At 45.6% G+C, this 19,653-nt stretch overlaps 1 protein-coding gene across 1 annotated transcript in view; it reads right to left on the bottom strand.

The window, feature by feature from the left end:
* The window catches only part of CGAS (cyclic GMP-AMP synthase), an 88,112-nt gene that overhangs the window by 53,169 nt on the left and 15,290 nt on the right, over positions 1 to 19,653 (bottom strand). The window contains exons 3-5 of the mRNA XM_062187224.1: positions 19,289 to 19,531; positions 10,047 to 10,149; positions 6,618 to 6,688 (exon numbers count right to left, since the gene is read on the bottom strand). Coding sequence (XP_062043208.1) covers positions 6,618 to 6,688; positions 10,047 to 10,149; positions 19,289 to 19,531 — 417 coding nt within the window. The remainder of the gene's footprint in view (positions 1 to 6,617; positions 6,689 to 10,046; positions 10,150 to 19,288; positions 19,532 to 19,653) is intronic.

Raw genomic sequence — 19,653 nt, forward strand, 5'->3', positions numbered from 1 at the left:
GAGAGTTACAGAGAGGTCTTCCATCTGCTGGTCCATCTGCTGGTCCACTCCCTAAGTGGCCACAATGGCCGGAGCTGTGCTGATCGGAAGCTGGGAGCCAGGAGCTTCTTCTGGGTCTCCCACGCAGGTGCATGAGCCCAAGCACTTGGGCCATCTACTGCTTTCCCAGGACGTAGTGGAGAGCTGAATCGGAAGAGGAGCAGCCGGGACTCAAACCAGCGCCCGTATGGAATACCGGCGCTGCAGGCAGAGGCTTAGTCCACTATACCACTACGCCACAGCGCCAGCCCCCAGTGCAATCCATTTTATGCATTTCCTACCAAAATTCCAACATCTGGGCTTGAGCATTTAACATAGGGGTTAATATACTGCTTGCCCACATCAGTACCTACCTTCAGGTTCAAGTCCCAGCTGTCTTGATTCTAGCTAGATTCCTGCTAATGTGCACCCTAGGGGACAGCAGGTGATGGCTCAAGTAACCAGATCTCTACTACTCATGTGAAAGACTTGTAATGAGTTCTTGGCTCCTGGCTTCAGCCTGGCCCAGCTTTAGCTGTTGCAGGCATTTGGCAAGTGAAATAGCAGATAGGAGATCTCTGTGTGCTTTTCAAATAAATGATATGAACTTTTAAGTTCCAATGGTTTTTGTTTTCCAGGAACAAACATTTTTCACTCTAAGATTCATACAACCTCAAGACCACAGAATAGCCAAAAGCAACTGTAAAAATGTGAAAGGCTTACACTCCCTGATATCAAAACATTACAAAGCCACACTAAGCAGAACAGTATGATACTGGCATAAAGACCAATGACTTGAATAGAATTAGAACTAGAATAAAATAAAATAGAATATGGCCGGCGCCGTGGCTTAACAGGCTAATCCTCTGCCTTGCGGCGCCGGCACACCGGGTTCTAGTCCCGGTTGGGGCGCCGGATTCTGTCCCGGTTGCCCCTCTTCCAGGCCAGCTCTCTGCTATGGCCCGGGAAGGCAGTGGAGGATGGCCCAAATCCTTGGGCCCTGCACCCGCATGGGAGACCAGGAGAAGCACCTGGCTCCTGGCTTTGGATCAGTGAGATGCGCAGGCCGCAGAGGCCATTGGAGGGTGAACCAACGGCAAAAAGGAAGACCTTTCTCTCTGTCTCTCTCTCTCTCTCTCTCTCACTATCCATTCTGCCTGTCACAAACAAACAAACAAACAAAAAGACAGGGGCTGGCGCTGTGGCCTAGCGGGTGAAGCTGCTGCCTACAGTGCCAGCATCCCATATGGGCGCTGATTCAAGCCCCGGTTGCTCCACTTCCGATCCAGCTCTTTGCTATGGCCTGGGAAAGCAGTGGAAGATGGCCCAAGTGCTTGGGCGCTGCACCCACGTGGGAGACCCGGAAGGGGCTCCTGGCTCCTGGCTTCGGATTGGCGCAGCTCCAGCTGTTGCAGCCATCTGGGGAGTGAACCAGCAGATGGAAGACCTTTCTCTGCCTCTCCTCTCTCTGTGTATAACTCTTTCAAGTAAAATAAATAAATCTTTTTTTTTTTTTTTAAAGGAAGACAATTCTGTCACAGGCTACAACATGAGTGAACCTTAAGGGCATTTTAGTAAGTAAAATAAACTGTCACAAAAAGACCAATACTATGAGTTCACTAATGGGATATGTAAAGTAGTTAAATTCATGAAAGAAGCAGAATGGTGGCAAGGGGGTAGGAAGGAGAACAGGGAGTTACTATTCAATAGGTAAAGAATTTCCAGGGGCCAGCGCTGTGGCACAGCAGGTAAAGCCGCCACCTGCAGTGCCAGCATCCCATAGGGGCGTGAGTCCTAGTCCCAGCTGTTCCTCTTCCAATCCAGCTCTCTGCTATGGCCTGGCATAGCAGTAGAAGCTGGCCAAGTCCTTGGGTCCCTGCACCCGCGTGGGAGACCTGGAAGAATCTGCTGGCTTCTGGCTTCAGATTGGCACAGCTCCAGCCATTTGGAGAGTGAACCAGCAGATAGAAGACTTCTCTCTCTCTCTGCCTCTCCTTCTCTCTCTGTGTAACTCTGAGTTTCAAATAAATAAATCTTAAAACAAACAAACAAACAAACAAAACAACCCTGAGGGTGCTTTTAGGAATCCCCTGAAATTGCAATTGGTATTAGAAGTGAGTGGTTGGCCGGCGCCGTGGCTTAACAGGCTAATCCTCTGCCTTGCGGCGCCGGCACACTGAGTTCTAGTCCCGGTCGGGGCGCCACATTCTGTCCCGGTTGCCCCTCTTCCAGACCAGCTCTCTGCTATGGCCCGGGAAGGCAGTGGAGGATGCCCCAAGTCCTTGGGCCCTGCACCCCATGGGAGACCAGGAGAAGCACCTGGCTCTTGGCTTCGGATCAGTGCGATGCGCCAGCCACAGCGGCCATTGGAGGGTGAACCAATGGCAAAAAGGAAGACCTTTCTCTCTCTCTCTCTCTCTCACTATCCACTCTGCTTGTCAAAAAAAAAAAAAAAAAAAAAAAAAAAAAAAAAGTGAGTGGTTCTTCTTCGAAAATTCCCCTGCCAAGAATACAATTGGCTAAACTGGCACACACCCTGAGAGTTCCCCTTTCCCGAGTGGGGCTGGGGCCTGTGACTCACTTCTGATCAGCAGAATATGGTAAGGGCAATGGGACGTACATGGCTATGCAGACATACTTATGTAGCGTAGGCCGCAGCACCCTCTTTGCTGGAGTTGCATCCCTTGTGGTTTTGAGGATTGAGCTGCTGTATAGGTGCCTATGTTGAGAGGCTCCCACAACAAGGAGTGAAAGGCAGCTTCTGGGAGCCGAGAGCAAGAAACCAAAGCTGTCAGTAAGTGTAAGGAGCTAAATTCTCCCAACAGAGTGGCTCCTTCTGCAGTGAAGCCCAGATGATTACCTTGATGGCACACCTTAATTATACTGACCAGAGACCCCAAGTGGAACTATGACCAGAATCCTGACATAGAGATGAAGATAATATTATGAGGGCATTTTATTATGATTTACTTATTTTGCAAGTCAGAACCACAGAGAGGGAGAGACAGACAAAGATATCTTCTGTCTGTTGGTTCACTCCCTAAATGGCTACAACAGTCAGGGCTAGGTCAGGCTGAAGCCTGGAGCTTCATCCAGGTCTTCTACATGGATGACAGGGGTCCAAACACTTGGGCCACCCCCTCCTGCTCCTCCTAGGTCATCAGCAGGGAGCTGGATCAGAAGTGGAACAGTCAGGACTCCAACTGGTGCCCATAAGGGATGTTGGCTTTGCAGGTGGGGGCTGCACCTACAACTCTACAATGAAGGCTTTTTTAAAAAATGTATTTATTCGAAAAGCAGAGGGTCTTCCATCAGCCTGTTTATTCCTGAAATACCCACAATAGTCAGATCTGGACCAGGCCAAAGCCAGAAGCCAGGAACCCAATTCAAGGTCCCCACATAGGTGACAAGGACACAAGTATTGGAGCCATCATGTGCTGCCTCCCAGGGTGCACTCCAGCAGGAAGCTGGACTCGGGAGGGAAGTCAGGCCTTGGACCAAGGTACTATGACATGGTATGCCTGCATTCCAAACACTGAACCAAAGACCCTCCCCATGTATGTGTGTTGTTTCAAGCCACTAAAGTTGTGGTCACTTGTTACTCAGTAATAAGAAAGTAGGATAATCTCCACTATCACCACATAGGCACTCAGCTAGTATTTCTGTCCTGCCCACACAGTCATAATTTTGATGAGATTAATAGCCAGTGATTACATTACTATAACTTTGTAAATACAGCCACATAATAGTCTCAAAGATTGTTAAAGTAGCTTGGATTTTTGTTTACCTAGTTTCCTCTTGAAACAAATATTTATTTATTTAAAAGGCAGAGTTACAGAGAGGGAGAGGCAGATAGAGATTTTCCATCAGCTGGTTCACTCCTTAAATGGCAGTAACGGCCAGGGCTGGACCAGGCAGAAGCCAGGAGCCAGGAGCTTCATCTGGATCTCCCATGTGGGTGTAAGGACACAAGAAGTTGGGCTATCTTCTGCTTCTTTCCCAGGTGTATTAGAAGGGAGCTGGATCAGAAGTGGAGCAGCCGGGACACAAACCGGCGCCCATACGGGATGCCGGTGCTGCAGGTGGTGGCTTAATCCCCTTCTACCTAGTTTTTTGTTTGTTTGTTTGTTTTTTTTGACAGGCAGAGTGGATAGTGAGAGAGAGAGACAGACAGAAAGGTCTTCCTTTTTGCCGTTGGTTCACCCTCCAATGGCCGCTGCGGCCAGCGCATCACGCTGATCCAAAGCCAGGAGCCAGGTGCTTCTCCTGGTCTCCCATGCGGGTGCAGGACCCAAGGACTTGGGCCATCCTCCACTGCACTCCCGGGCCATAGCAGAGAGCTGGTCTGGAAGAGGGGCAACCGGGACAGAATGTGGCGCCCCGACCGGGACTAGAACCTGGTGTGCCGGCACCGCAAGGCGGAGGATTAGCCTGTTGAGCCACGGCACCGGCTACCTAGTTTTCTATTTATTTGTCATTCATTGTATCTATAAAACTCTCCTCCCAATGTCTAAATTTTCCCTTAGCTTTTCTTTTAAAAACTTTTTTTCAGGGGCCAGTGCCGTGGCTTAGCGGATAAAAGCTGCCACCTGCAGTACTGGCATCCCATATGGGCACCACTTTATGAGTCCTAGCTGCTTCCGATCCAGCTCTCCACTATGGCCTGGGAAAGCAATAGAAGATGACCCAAGTGCCTGGGCCCTTGCACCCATGTGGGAGACCTGGAAGAAGTTCCCAGGTCCTGGCTTCAGATTGGCTCAGCTCCAGCTGTTGCAGCCATTTGGGGAGTGAAGCAGCAGATGGAAGACCTCTCTCTCTCTGCTTCGGCCTCTCTGTAACTCTCTGCTGCCTTTAAAATAAATAAATACATCTTTAAAAACATTATTTTTTTCAGTGATACTTTTTTAAAGAGAGATTTGTTTATTTGGATAGCTGAGTTACAGAGAGAGACAGAGAGAGGAAGAAAGAGAGATCAAACCCACTGGTTCACTCCCCAGATGGTTGCAACAGCCAGGTGAAGCAAGAATCCTGGGGCTCCACCCAGGTGAAAGCGGCCCAAACACTCAGGCCATCTTCTGCTGCTTTCCCAGATGCATTAGCAGGGAGCTGGATTGGAAGCAGAGCAGCCAGGACCCAAACCAGTGCCCATACGGGATGCTGATATTGCTACTGGTGGCTTAACCCACAATGTGTGCTAAAGTGCGGGCCTCTCTTAACATTTTCAAACATAGGAGGTTGTTAAACAAGATGTATGCAACACAAACCATCTAAAAGAAGGATACATTCAACTACATTAAAATTTTAAAACTTGGTTTACTAAAAGACACCAAAAAGGTAAAGACAACCTGCATGGCAGGAAAAATTATTTGTTACATAGATTACAGACAGAGGGTAAGTGTCCAAAATGTATAAAGAACTATAGCACAGAGAGAAAAAAGTAAACCAGCCAACCAGACAATGTGCAAAATATATATAAACAGGGAGACGTTAACAGCCAGCAGCAGGTGCCAGCAGGCTGAATGCTGGCTCAGTGGAGAGGACTACTGTTTCCCTCCGCACCGTTTCTCTGGATTCCACATGTGTGCACTGCCTTTTCAGAAGGTAAAACGGAATATTAGATGTGTTACTGAAAATAAAATGAAATAAGTTATGCTTTATATTTAATCATATATATTAAAGTACCTTGAATTTTTCTGTAACATCATGCATTTCCTGAGACATGCAGGCTTTTTCTTTTTTCATTTGCTTTTTTTCTCTCCTAACACACAGGACAGGGCATTGTTTCCAAATATATTTAAATGCTGAACTAAGCACACCTGTTTTATGGAGCAATGATCATGTCTAATATTGTCTCTTACTACCTTCTGCACCTGTGCTAGAAGACAGAGGCGTCTGATACGTACTTGATTAACTTAACAAAGGTGATTATAGATTTTATTCTTTTCTTCAATTGAACTTGATATTGTTTTGTGATTTTTTTTTGGTTAGTGCCAAATGACAAGGATTTTTTCCTTGAATAACTTGTACTTCAGCACGAATATGATGGTTTCCCCTGCTTACTAGACTTTGGGGAGAAAAAAAAAGCCTCACAGAACAGTGAACTCCTCTTCCACGCTATGGAATATTTTTAGATTTTAAATATCCTTTTGTTTCTTGTTCCTGGACTAATATTTTCCCTGAGACAGTCAGTTCTATATATTGATTAGAATTTATTATGACATGCCGAGAACTCAATAGTTATTTATATTCGTTTCAGTCAAATTCCAAACCTCTTAAATATTATCATCACTCCAATTCTTGATTCTTTCTCTAAATATACTTTCAAAATTCACTAAAAACTGGAAATCCATTGTTTCTTTCATATTCAATTTGCTCTGATAGAAATTCTTTACTTCTCCTGTCAATTTTGTCTTGAGAGAATAGATTGACCTTGGGAATAAAATAGTGCTGAAGTTGCTCAGTCTTGAGGCACTGAAGAAAATACTGCAGGCATTTGTCAAAGCAGAGTGGCAGGTCTTTGGGGCGCCACTTGTCATCGCTTGGCTCCAGCGTGCAGATGTGAAAGAAGGCAGTTTTCACATGATAGGAGCAGAACTTACCCAGTCTGCGGCTTTCAAACTTCTTTTTCAGCTGTTCCAAAAGGTATTTCATTAGCTTTAAGCAACTTTTCCTGTTAAATAAAAAAGAAAACCATTTATTTTTACTTACAAAATGCTTCATTTTATAAGACTTAAGGCATCTTGGCCGGCGCCGTGGCTCAACAGGCTAATCCTCCGCCTTGCGGCGCCGGCACACCGGGTTCTAGTCCCGGTTGGGGCACCGATCCTGTCCCGGTTGCCCCTCTTCCAGGCCAGCTCTCTGCTGTGGCCAGGGAGTGCAGTGGAGGATGGCCCAAGTGCTTGGGTCCTGCACCCCATGGGAGACCAGGATAAGCACCTGGCTCCTGCCATCGGAACAGCGCGGTGCGCCGGCCGCAGCGCGCTACCGCGGCGGCCATTAGAGGGTGAACCAACGGCAAAGGAAGACCTTTCTCTCTGTCTCTCTCACTGTCCACTCTGCCTGTCAAAAATAAAAAAAAAAAAAAAAAAAAAAAGACTTAAGGCGTCTTACAGGAACGAGATATTTAAACAATAAAGACATAATTAGCATATATATTTCATTGTCACATATGAAAATTATAATTATCATTATTTAAAACTTGATTATGTTTCCAAATATATGCTTTGACGTTTTGTTTTTAATCTCAATTTTTTTTAAAGATTTATTTATTTGAAAGTCAGTTACACAGAGAGAGGAGAGGCAGAGAGAGAGAGGTCTTCCATCTGATGGTTCACTCCCCAGATGGCCACAATGGCCGGAGCTGCACCTATTCGAAGCCAGGAGCTTCTTCCCAGTCTCCCACGTGGGTGCAGGGGCCCAAAGACTTGGGCCATCTTCTACTGCTTTCCCAGGCCATAGCAGAGAACTGGATCGGAAGAGGAGCAGCCGGGACTAGAACTGGTGCCCATATGGGATGCTGGCGTTTCAGGCCAGGGCGTTAACCTGCTGTGCCACAGCACCAGCCCCTTTAATCTCAATTTTTATTTTTAAATTTATTTTTATTTGAAACGCAGTCAGACACAGCGAGAGACAAAGAACCTCCATCAACTTGTTCATTCCCAAATGCCTGCAACAACTGGGGTTTGATCAGGCTAAAGCCAAGAGCCAGGAACTTCATCCAGGTCTCCCAAATGAGTGGAAGGGACCCAAGTGTTTGATTCATTGCCTGCTGCCTCCTAAAAGATGTGCACTGGCAGGAAGCTGGAACAAGGAGAAAAGCTGGGAATTCAGCCAAGCACCTTAATATGGTACGTGGGCATCTTAACCATTACACCAAATGCCAGCTCCTGTTTTGAAGTTTTAAAAACAGATTTTTAAAAAAAATTTTATTTATTTGAAAGGCAGAATTTCAATGAGAGAGAGAGAGAGGGACAGACAGCTCTTATATCCACTGGTTTATTTTGCGAATCGCCACAATGGCTATGGTTGGGCCTTGCAAAAGCCAGGGGCCAGGAGCGTCTTCCAGGTCTCCCACACTAGGGGCATGGGCTCAGTTACTTGGGTCATCTTCTGCTGCATTCCCAGGTGCATTAAGGGGGAGCTGGCTCTGAAGTGGAGCAGCTGGGACACAAACTGGCACACATGTGGAATGCCAGCATCACAGGTGGCAGTTTAACCCCCTACGCCACAACAATAGCCCCTAAAAACAGATTTTTCCCTCCTCTTTTCCCCATTCCTAGCTTAAACAGGTACATTAGCAGACAGCTGGATCAGAAGCTGAGTTGCCAGGATTCGAACAGGCGCTCCAATATTGGATGCCGGCATCATAGGCTGTGGCTCAACCTGCTATGCCACAATGCTGGCCCCTTTTGGTGATTTTTATACTGGTAAGCTTCATAAATTCCAATAAGTAATTATTTTTCTTTTTTAGACTTTATTTATTTATTTGAAAGGCAGAATTATAGAGAGGAAGAGGAGAGATATCTTTCATCCGCTGGTTCACTCTCCAAATGGCTAGGGCTGGGCCAGGCCGGAGCCAGGAGCCAGGAGATTTTTCCAGGTCTCCCATGTAGGTGCAGTGCCCAAAGCACTTGGGTCATCCCCTGCTGCTTTCCCAGGCACAGTAGCAGGGAGCTCAGTCAGAAGTGGAGCACTGTTGAAATCTTTACTTAGTATATACTAAGTTGATCTTCTGTATATAAAGATAATTGAAAATGAATCATGGACCAGCGCCACGGCTCATTAGGCTAATCCTCGGCCTTGCGGCGCCGGCACCCCAGGTTCCAGTCCCGGTCGGGGCGCCGGATTCTGTCCCGGTTGCCCCTCTTCCAGGCCAGCTCTCTGTTGTGGCCAGGGAGTGCAGTGGAGGATGGCCCAAGTGCTTGGGCCCTGCACCCTATGGGAGACCAGGAGAAGCACCTGGCTCCTGCCTTCAGCGCGATGCGTTGGTTGCAGCGCGCCGGCCGTGGCGGCCATTGGAGGATGAACCAACGGCAAAGGAAGACCTTTCTCTGTCTCTCTCTCTCACTGTCCACTCTGCCTGTCAAAAAATTTAAAAAATAAAAATAAAAAAAAAAGAAAATGAATCTTGATGAAGAATGGGACGGGAGAGGGAGTGGGAGATGGGATGATTGCGGGTGGGAGGGAGTTTATGGGGGGAAAACCCGCTATAATCCAAAAGTTGTACTTTGGAAATTTATATTTATTAAATAAAAGTTGAAAAAAAAAAAAGTGGAGCAGCAGGGACACCGGCATCACAGGCAGCAGCTTAACCCGCTACGCCACAATGCCAGTCCTCAGTAACTGCTTTCCAATCTTGCGATTTTTTTTTTTTTTATGGCATGTATGCTACCAAGAAAAACTATTACCCATTTAGTCCTATTTCAAGTTTGGGCCTTCAATCCCTAGCTATCAACACAGCCAAACCATGGCGAGGCAAGCACCCTATCCAATAAGTGTGCTCCTAGGGACAGGCGTTTGGCACAGCAGACTCCCACAAGCCATATGGGAGTGCCTGGGTTCCGGAGCATTCCGTGCACTTGGGGAATGAACCAATGGATGGTCCTCTCTCTCTCTTTCTCTCTTAGTTTTTAAATGAAAGTACTGTATGTTTTTAATTTTAAGATCAATCTCCTTCCTTGCATGACATTAGTATTCAAGATCTTTCAGCAACCAGAATACTAAGACATTTAGGACTCTCCTGGTTAGTGTTCCCACCCTCCTGCTCCGTCCTGCTTACCCATCTATCTAATCCAGGGATTCACAGCTGCTGCTCCCTGGCTTGGCCTTCCAGCCACACCCTTTCCTTCGTCCCTTGGATCTGACTTCTCTGGTTTCTGCCTCACACTCTCCCCACCCAGGTCAGTCCAGCTCTTCTCTATTCCCCAGGCCCAACCCAGTGATGGTTACCTTCAGGTTTGAACAATGGAGGCAACAAGAAATTAAGCATATCCCAGAGAATGTGCCATTTAACAAGAGAAGGATGTTACCTGCAGCACTTCTGTTCTTCACTTTGACAGCATGTTTTTTTTTGGCCGTGCTTGTTTAAAATTTCCTTCTCAATGTGAGAGAAGGACAGCCGCCATGTTTCTTCTTAATTTCAAAGAGAAAAAGAAAAGCCTTTTACCAAAAAGCATCTACTATCTGAAGACCTCAATATGTAAGTGATTCCCTTCATTAAAATATCATCCTGAAAAAATTATAGGGGGAGATAGATGAAAAGAAATGATTCCACATCATATAATTACATATTAAAATAAGTGAAGAAAAAAGTGGGCATGAGTGGGGGAAAAAAATGGGAGAGTGGAGGAGGAAATCAGAGCTTAATATCATTAGCCACAGGGCCAGTGTTGTGGTGTAGCTGGTAAAGCCTCCATCTGCAGTGCTGGCATCCCACATGGGAGCTGGTTTGGGTCCTGGCTGCTCCACTTCCAATCCGGCTCTCTGCTATGGCCTGGAAAAGCAGCAGAAGATGCCCAAGTTGTAGGGCCCCTGCACCCACATGGGAGACCCAGAAGAAGCTCCTGGCTTCGGATCAGCGTGGCTCTGGCCAATTGGGGAGTGAACCAGCAGATGGGAGATCTCTCTTTCTCTCTCTCCCCCTCTCTCTCTACCTCTCTTTCTATCTCTGTGTAACTCTTTCAAATAAATAAATAAATTTTAAAAATCATTAGCCATGAGAAGATGCATTGCCTCTTATAAATTGCTAAATTTAGTTTGTTAACATTTTGTTTCAATAATAACTTGTATAATTTGAATCTGTTTTTCGGATACCACCCTTGCAAGTTTAGGTATTAATATAAAATAGACTGGTGAATCTTTCTATTCTTGTGAGAGTTTGTATAAGATTAGATGACTTCTTGCCAAGTTTTACTATAAGTAGCTCTTTTAGGGTCTGATCACCCTAATACCTAGGTCATTTTATATCTGGCTTACAATTAGAAAATCAATCAATATAATCTATAACATTAACATAATAGAGGAGAAACAGCATATGACTATCCCAATAGATGCATAAAATGCAGTGAATCAAATTCTACATTCAGTTATAATTTTGAAAAAAGACACCTCTGTAGTGGCCACTTGCGGGGTGAACCAACGGAAGGAAGACCTTTCTCTCTGTCTCTCTCACTGTCTAACTCTGCCTGTCAAAAATAAAATAAGACGAGCCGGCGCCACGGCTCACTAGGCTAATCCTCCGCCTTGCGGCGCCGGCACACCAGGTTCTAGTCCCGGTCGGGGCGCCATATTCTATCCCGGTTGCCCCTCTTCCAGGCCAGCTCTCTGCTGTGGCCAGGGAGCGCAGTGGAGGATGGCCCAAGTGCTTGGGCCCTGCACCCCATGGGAGACCAGGAGAAGCACCTGGCTCCTGCCATCGGATCAGCGCGGTGCACCGGCCGCAGAGCGCCAACCGCGGCGGCCATTGGAGGGTGAACCAACGGCAAAGGAAGACCTTTCTCTCTGTCTCTCTCTCTCTCTGTCCACTCTGCCTGTCCAAAAAAATAAAAAAGAAAAAAAGAAAAGAAAAAAGATACCTCTCAGCAAGTTAAGTCTCTTTGGGAACTTAAGCTGATAAAAGTTGGATTTTAGAAAATGATAGCATCATCAGAATATGAGGTGAAAGCCTGAAAGCTTTGCTCCTGAAATCAGGAAAAAGGCAGATGTCTGCTATTCCCTTATCTGTTCAACCTGCACCAGGTGTCCCACAGCACAATAAGGGAAGAATCAGAAGGGTGACAGCCCAGGACAGGGAGAGAAACTATCATTACAGATAGATGATCTAATTCCATATATAGAAAACACAAAGGAACGTACAAGTAAGTGCACAAAGTTGATTTAAAGGGGTACCAAGTTTGTGGATATGAAAATCAAACCAAAAAGTGAAATTTTAAGAAAGATGCTACTTACAATAGCCTCAGTAGTATCGATTATCTTCTAGATTTAATTACCAATGAAACAAAGAGAAGTGGATCGTGTTTCAGGACACTACTGGAATACAGTCTATGGGAAACTCTGTAGGACTTCTTCAGTGAGTAATTTGAGGGGCCAGAGCTCTGGTATAGTAAGTTAAGTCTCTGCTTATGGTGCCAAAATCCCATAGGGCACAGGTTCAAGTGACAGCTGTTCCTCTTCTGTTCCAGCTCCCTGCTAATGCGCCTGGGAAAGCAGCAGAAGATGGCACCAGTGCTTGGGCCCCTGCACCCACATGGGAGACCTGGAAGAAGCTCCTGGTTCCTGGCTTCGAGACTGGCCCAGCTCTGGCCGTTGCAGCCATATGGGGGAGTGAACCAGCAGAAGATATTGCCTTCGCTGTCTCCCCCTCTGTCTGTAACTCTGCCTCTCAAATAAATAAATAAACCTTTTTTTAAAAAAAAAAATGAGTAAATTGAATAGGAAAAAGAGATGAAAGAGGAAGTAGCAAGCTAAAATATACTGTTAACAGACATACCAACTATTCACAATGTGTGGACCTATTTGGATTCTGATCCAAATACATAGCTGAAAAGAAAAAGCCTCACTGGGCAGCTTCAATGTGTTGCTGATGGGGCACTGGGGTTACTTTGTGGTGGTACTAGAACGCCACTGAAGTAGGCCTTTTGATATGTTAAATTTGTAAAGATCAAAACACAGAAAAAAGTCCGACATTTAGGAAAGGAGTAGAAATTTAAAACCTGACTACATATTTTGATATTATTGATTTTCTAGATGTAATTATTTTATTTATTTATTTTTAAAGATTTATTTTTTATTTATTTGAAAGGCAGAGTTACAGAGAGAGAAGAGATGGGGTGGGGGGGATAGAGAGATCTTCTATCCACTGGTTCACTCCCCAAATGGCCACAGCAGCTGAGGGTGGGCCATGCAGAAGTCAGGAGCCCAGAGCTTCTTCTAGGTCTCCCACGTGGGTTCTGGGGCCCAAGCACTTGGGTCATCCTTCACTGCTTTCCCAGGCCATAGCAGAGAGAGGGGTTGGAACTGGAACACCCATATAGGATGCTGGTGTTGCAGGAAGAGGCTTAACCTGTTATATCACAATACCGGCCCCTATAATTTTATTTTTATTTATTTATTTATTTATTTATTTTGACAGGCAGAGTGGACAGTGAGAGAGAGAGACAGAGAGAAAGGTCTTCCTTTTTGCCGTTGGTTCACCCTCCAATGGCCGCTGCGGTCGGCGCACCATACTGATCCGAAGGCAGGAGCCAGGTGCTTCTCCTGGTCTCCCATGGGGTGCAAGGCCCAAGCACTTGGGCCATCCTCCACTGCACTCCCGGGCCACAGCAGAGAGCTGGCCTGGAAGAGGGGCAGCCGGGACAGAATCTGGTGCCCCGACTGGGACTGGAACCCGGTGTGCTGGCGCCACAAGGCGGAGGATTAGCCTATTGAGCCGCAGCGCCGGCCTCCCCATAATTTTATTTTAAACTCCTGTTCTTTAAAGATACATTAGCATCAAAACAATAAAGAAGGATAAGTATGCAGAGATACAGATAGATTAATTTTCAGCTTTCCTATTTTTGTACCCACATGGGAGACCCAGAAGAAGCTCCTGGCTTCCACCTGGTCTAGCCTCGGCCATTGCAGCCATTTGGGGAGTGAACCAGCTGATGGAAGATCTCTCTCTCCTCTGTCTTTCCCCTTTCCTCTCTGTAACTCTGCCTTTTAAGTAAATAAAATAGATATTTAAAAAAAATACTGCCCTGGGGCCAGCATTGTGGCTCAGTAGGTTAATCCTCCGCCTGCAGTGCTGGCATCCCATATGGGCACGGGTTCTAGTCCTGGCTGCTCCACTTCCAATCCAGCTCTCTGCTATGGCCTGGGAAAGCAGTAGAAGATAGCCCAAGTGCTTGGGCCCCTGCACCTGTGTGGGAGACCCGAAAGAAGATCCTGGCTTCTGGCTTCGGATTGGCTCAGCTCTGGCCATTGCGGTCATTTGGGGAGTGAACCAGCAGATGGAAGACCTCTCTCTCTCTGTCTCTCTCTCTCACTGTCTGTAACTCTACCTCTCAAATAAATAAAATAAAAATTTTTAAAAAGTACTGTCCCTTGAACCAACAAGGATGGAATCAGAGGTCATGATATTAAGTGAAACAACCAGGTGCAGAAAGAGAAATACCATATGATGTTACTTCTATATGAAATCTAAAAAGTTGCTATCATAGAAGCTGAGGATAGAATGATGGTTACTAGAAGCTGGGAAAACAGGAAAAGGTTAGTTAATAGTACTAAATTCGAAGTTAGAAGAAAGAAGTTCTGGTGAACTATCACACAGGATGATTACATATAATGATAATGTACTGTATCTTTTATTTTTTAAAAAGATTTATTTATTTATTTATTTGAAAGGCAGAATAACAGAGAGACAGACAGAGAGATCTTCTTTTTGTAGGTTCCTCCCCAGATGACCACAACAGTTAGGTCTGGGCCAGTCTGAAGCTAGGAACCTGGGACTCCATCTTGGTCTCCCAAATGGGTGGCAGGGGCCAAAATATTTGGGCCATCATCTGCTGATTTCCCAGGCATTCCAGCAGGGAGCTAGATCAGAAGCAGAGCAGCCAGGACTCCAACAGGTGCTCCGCTGTGTAATGCCAGTGTTGAAAGTAATAGATTAACCTTTCTCTCTGTCTCTCTCTCTCTCACCAACTCTGCCTGTCCAAAAAAAAAAAAAAAAAAAAAAAGTGATAGATTAAACTGCTGTATATTTTGAACAAACGAAAAATGAACAAAAAAAGTTGGAAAAATATTTTGAATCATAAAAAATGGAATGGTAAATGTTTGAGGAGATAGCTAGCTATGTTTACCATGATTTGGACATTATATAATGTGTACCTATATTGAAACATGACACTGTATCCCATAAATATGTATACTTTTATATGCCAGTTTATTTTTATTTTTAAAAGATTTATTTATTTAGTGAAAAGCAGAGTGACAGAGAGGGAGACACAGAGAGCTCTCCTCCAACTGGTGGTTCACTCCGCAACTGGTCACAGAAGCTAGGGCTGGGTCAGGCAAAAGGCAGGAGCCAGGAGTTCCATCAGAGTCTCCCACATGGTTGGCAGAGGCTCAAACATTTGGGTCAACTTCTGGGGCTTTCCCAGGCCCATTAGCAGGAAGCTGGGTTGGAAGTGGAATAGCTGGGACTTGAGCCAGGGCTATGACATGGGATGCGGTGTTAAAGACAGGCCTTAACCCACTGTGCCACGACACTGAGCCCAAGCTAGCTTACTTCAAACATACTCAGAACACTTAAATTAGCCTTTGGTTGGACAAAATCACCTAACACAAAGCCTACTTTATAACAAAGTGTTTACATCTCTTGTAGGGGCTGGTTTTGTAGCATAGTGGGTTAAACTGCCACTTGGGACATGGCAGCCCATATCAGAGTGACAATTTGAGTCCTGGCTACTCTGCTTCCTGCTAATGCTCCTGGGAAAGCAGTGGATGATGACCCAAGTGCTTGGGCCTCTGCCACCCATGTGGGAGACCAGGATGGAGTTCCAGGATCCTGGCTTCAGCCTGGCCCAGACCTGGCTGTTGTTGCCATTGGGGAGTAAACCAGCAGATGGAAGACTGATCTGTTTCTCTTTAATAAATAAATGAATAAATATTTTTAAAAATATTATCTCATATAATGTATTGAATTCTAGTATCCAAAAGTCATTGGCAACATAATACACCATAGAGTATTAGTTGATAACCCTCATGATGATATGGCTGATTGGGGCTATAGCTTGTTTACAGTGCCCATGTATCATGCTGCCTACTGCCAGCTTGGAAAAGGATCAAAATCTAAAATTTGAAGTATGGTTTCTACCGAATGCATGGTGCTTTCACAACATTCAAGAGCTGAAATTCCTAAGCGGAGCTGTTGTAACCTGGAGATCATCTGCACTTGCTCTCAGAGGTGGGGTATAGTTCCCTTCTCATCAAGGGTGAGCTGTGCACAGCGGCTTCCTTTCAAACAGTGCCATGTGAGAAGGGGGAGAGTCCACTGAACACTGGAGAAACCTCCCACATCCATCCTCAGCTGGGTAATCAAGGGTAACACGAACAGTGTTAAGTTGTGGTCAGGGCATTGTACCCTTAAAATGGTAAGATGAGGATGGCACTTTTATTTAGCTCTGTGAACTTCCTCCCTCCAACTCCAGTCTAATCATACGGAAAACTAGATAAACTCCAGTTAACAGACATTCTACCAACAGGAAAAAGACATCAGCTGAAAACTAGGAAGACACGGATAAGTTATTGATTTTAGTTGACAATAATGTAGCCAGATTGGTTCATTAATTGTGACAAATGGATCATACTAATGTAAGCTAGTAATAACAAAGAAATGGGCTTGGGGTATTTGAGAACCCTGTGTTATCTGCAAGTTTTCTGTACATCTAAGGTTTTCTTTTCTAAAAAATTATTATGTATTTATTTGAGAGAGAGTTACAGAGAGAGTGAGAAACAGACAGAAAGGTCTTCCATCTGCTGGTTTGCTCCCCAAATGGCCACAGTGGCCTAAGCAGGGCAGATGCAAAGCCAGAAGCCAGGAGCTTCTTTTGGGTTTCCTTTGAAGGTGCGGGGGCCCAAGGACTTGAGCTTCTTTTTTTTTTTTTTCTCTCTCTCTCTCTTTCTGATGTTTACACAAGTTGAAAATGATATTCACAGCATCTTTTAATTTTGTTCGGCCATCTTCTATTGCTTTCCCAGGCCATAGCAGTGAGTTAGATCAGAAGAGGAGCAACGGGGACACTAACTGGGGCCCATATGGGATGCAGGCACTGCAGATGGAGGCTTAGCCTATTACGTCACAGTGTCAGTCCCAAATCTAAGGTTTATTAAAACAAAAAGTTTACTTAAAAATTACATTATTTTTCATTTTTTAGATTACTGGCAAAAATTGCAATTGGAAAAATGCTTAACAAGGCAGTAATGGTCAACTTCTAGCTGTCCTGCCTGCCCACTATGCCCCTGCAGCATGTCCAATAAATCTAGCTCTGCTCACTCAATACAAAAAACAAAAAAACAGGCTGGCGCCGTGGCTCAATAGGCTAATCCTCCACCTGTGGTACTGGCACACCGGGTTCTAGTCCCGGTCGGGCGCCGGATACTGTCCCAGTTGCCCTTCTTCCAGTCCAGCTCTCTGCTGTGGCCCGGAGTGCAGTGGAGGATGGCCCAAGTGCTTGGGCCCTGCACCTGCATGGGAGACCAGGAGAAGCACCCTGGCTCCTGGCTTCGGATCAGCGCAGTGCGCTGGCCGCAGCGCGCTGGCCACAGCGCGCCAGCCGCAGTGGCCATTGGAGGGTGAACCAACGGTAAAGGAAGACCTTTCTCTCTGTCTCTCTCTCTCTCACTGTCCACTCTGCCTGTCAAAAACAAAAACAAAAAACAAACAAACAAAAAAAAACAACAAGGCACCTTAACAAGTTCTGTCAATGAAGTTAAGTGTGAAACAGGTACTTGTATTACACTGCTGTAGAAATGCAAATTGATACAATGACTATGGAAGAGATTTTTTGCAATATCTGGCAAAATTGCAAATGGATTTACTATTTGACCATCTATAAAAATATGCTGTAAAGGGGCGGGCGCTGTAGTGTAGGTTAAGCCACTGCCTGCAGTGTTGGCATCTCATATGGGCACCAATTTGAATCCCAGCTGCTTCACTTCTGATCCAGCTCCCTGATAAAGGCATGAGAAAGCAGCAAGGATGGGCCAAGTGCTTGGGCCCCTGCACCCACATGAGAGACCCAGAGGAAGCTCCTGGCTCCTGGCTTTGACCTGGCCCGACCCCGGCCGTTGTGGCTATCTGGGGAGTGAACCAGTGAACAGAAGATTCCTGTCTTTCCCTCTCTCTAACTCTGTCTTTCAAATAAATAAATAAACCTTAAAAAAAAAAAGCCAGTTAGGATGCACCCCTGCTCCAGCTCCTGCTCCAGCTTCCTGCTAATGCAGACCCGGGAAGGCAGCAATGATGGCATAAGCAACTGGGTTCCTGCCACCGAGTAGTAGGTGCCAAAAGTTCCGTGCAAATTTACAGGAGAAAATTAATATAACTGTATATATTTTTTCTTCCATATGAAAAAAATACCACCATTGTTCGCCACTATTCAGTTGTAACTGTAGACCAGTTCCGTCTGCCTCTTGGAAATTCAGTGTCATCCATTGTGCAGCACGAAAACCCACTGTGACTGGCATGGCTAGTATCACAGGTGAAACAGCAGCTCTAACCACGACCCAGCTCCAGCGGAGGCTGGAGAGGAATGGCAGCTGCCCGGGAACAGCAGCATGGGAAGATGAAGGAAAGGCAGAAACGTGGCCTAGAGTGACGATCTAGCCTCTGGTGGCAATATAAAGGAGCTTCACAAGGCTCACAGAAAATACACATCATCTTTTAGTTCAGTTTTCCATGGAATTCTGACAACTCTGTGTACTAACAATGTAACTGCCATGAACTAAAGTAGGAACTTTACACGCACTGTCTCATTTCCATCTCCCCAGAATCTTTCAAGCAGTTTTGATTAAACCCACTGTGTAGAGATGAGCAAACAGGGCTAGAGAGGCTTGGTAACTAACCCAGGAACCCACAATCAGTCAGGATTCAGAGCCAGGACAGTCTGGCTCCAAGGCCAATACTGCCTTTCTTTATTTATTAAAAAAAAAAGAAAGGATAAAATCAAATACAGGTTACTAAACATTCTAAAGCTGAGTATCTGGTATTACTACTACAACTATGACCTTTTCAATTCTGTGCCTCACCAAACTCCCACCAGGTGGTCCACTTACACTGATGGCTCTTGAAATGTTAACAGTATTAGTTGGTAATTGATTGCATACTGTCCTAGTAGATAATATTGACAAGTCTCATATCTTTAAGGATACCTTCACCTCTAAAATACCTTCAAAACTGGGCCGGCATTGTGGCACAGCAGGTAAAGCTGATGATGGCTGGCATCACATATCGGAGGGCTGGTTTGAATCCCAGGAGCTCCACTTCTGATCCAGCTCCAGGCTAATGGCCTGGGAGAGCAGCAGAAGATGGCCCAAGTGCCTGGACCCCTGCCGCCCATGTGGGAGGTTTATAGGGAGTTCCAGGTTCCTGTCTTCAGCCTGGGCCCCTTGGCCATTTGGAGAGTGAGCCAGTAGATGAAAGATCTCTCTCTCTCTCTGTCTCCCTCTCTCTGTGTCACTTTGCCTTTCAAATAAATAAAACAAATATTATGAATAAAACAAAATAAAATACCTTGAAACCCATTTCCTTCCTTTGCGTGCTTAGGCACAAGGTAAAATGGCATTTGTCTTAGTCGCTTCCTAGCGTCTGAACCAAGCCAGGGTTTGATAGGCAGGCCTTCCACGGTGCTAGCAGGCCAGCTACTGTTTGATTCCAAAGCCAGGATTATATCCACAGATATTTCTCGAGGTTTTTTAATAATAAGCGTTACAGCAGGACTTCCTCTTCTCTTCCTCTCCACGGCAACATCTGTATCTGTTTAAACACATAAAAGAGAAGGAAGGGCTGATCAATCTTAGTTTCTCTGGAAATACAGAGGAACGAATACAATTAGAATACCTCCCACCTTTCAAAGGCCACCCCTGCACGTGGTCTCT

The sequence above is a fragment of the Lepus europaeus genome, chromosome 3, assembly GCF_033115175.1.
Source record: "Lepus europaeus isolate LE1 chromosome 3, mLepTim1.pri, whole genome shotgun sequence".
NCBI classification, from domain to species: Eukaryota; Metazoa; Chordata; class Mammalia; order Lagomorpha; family Leporidae; genus Lepus; species Lepus europaeus.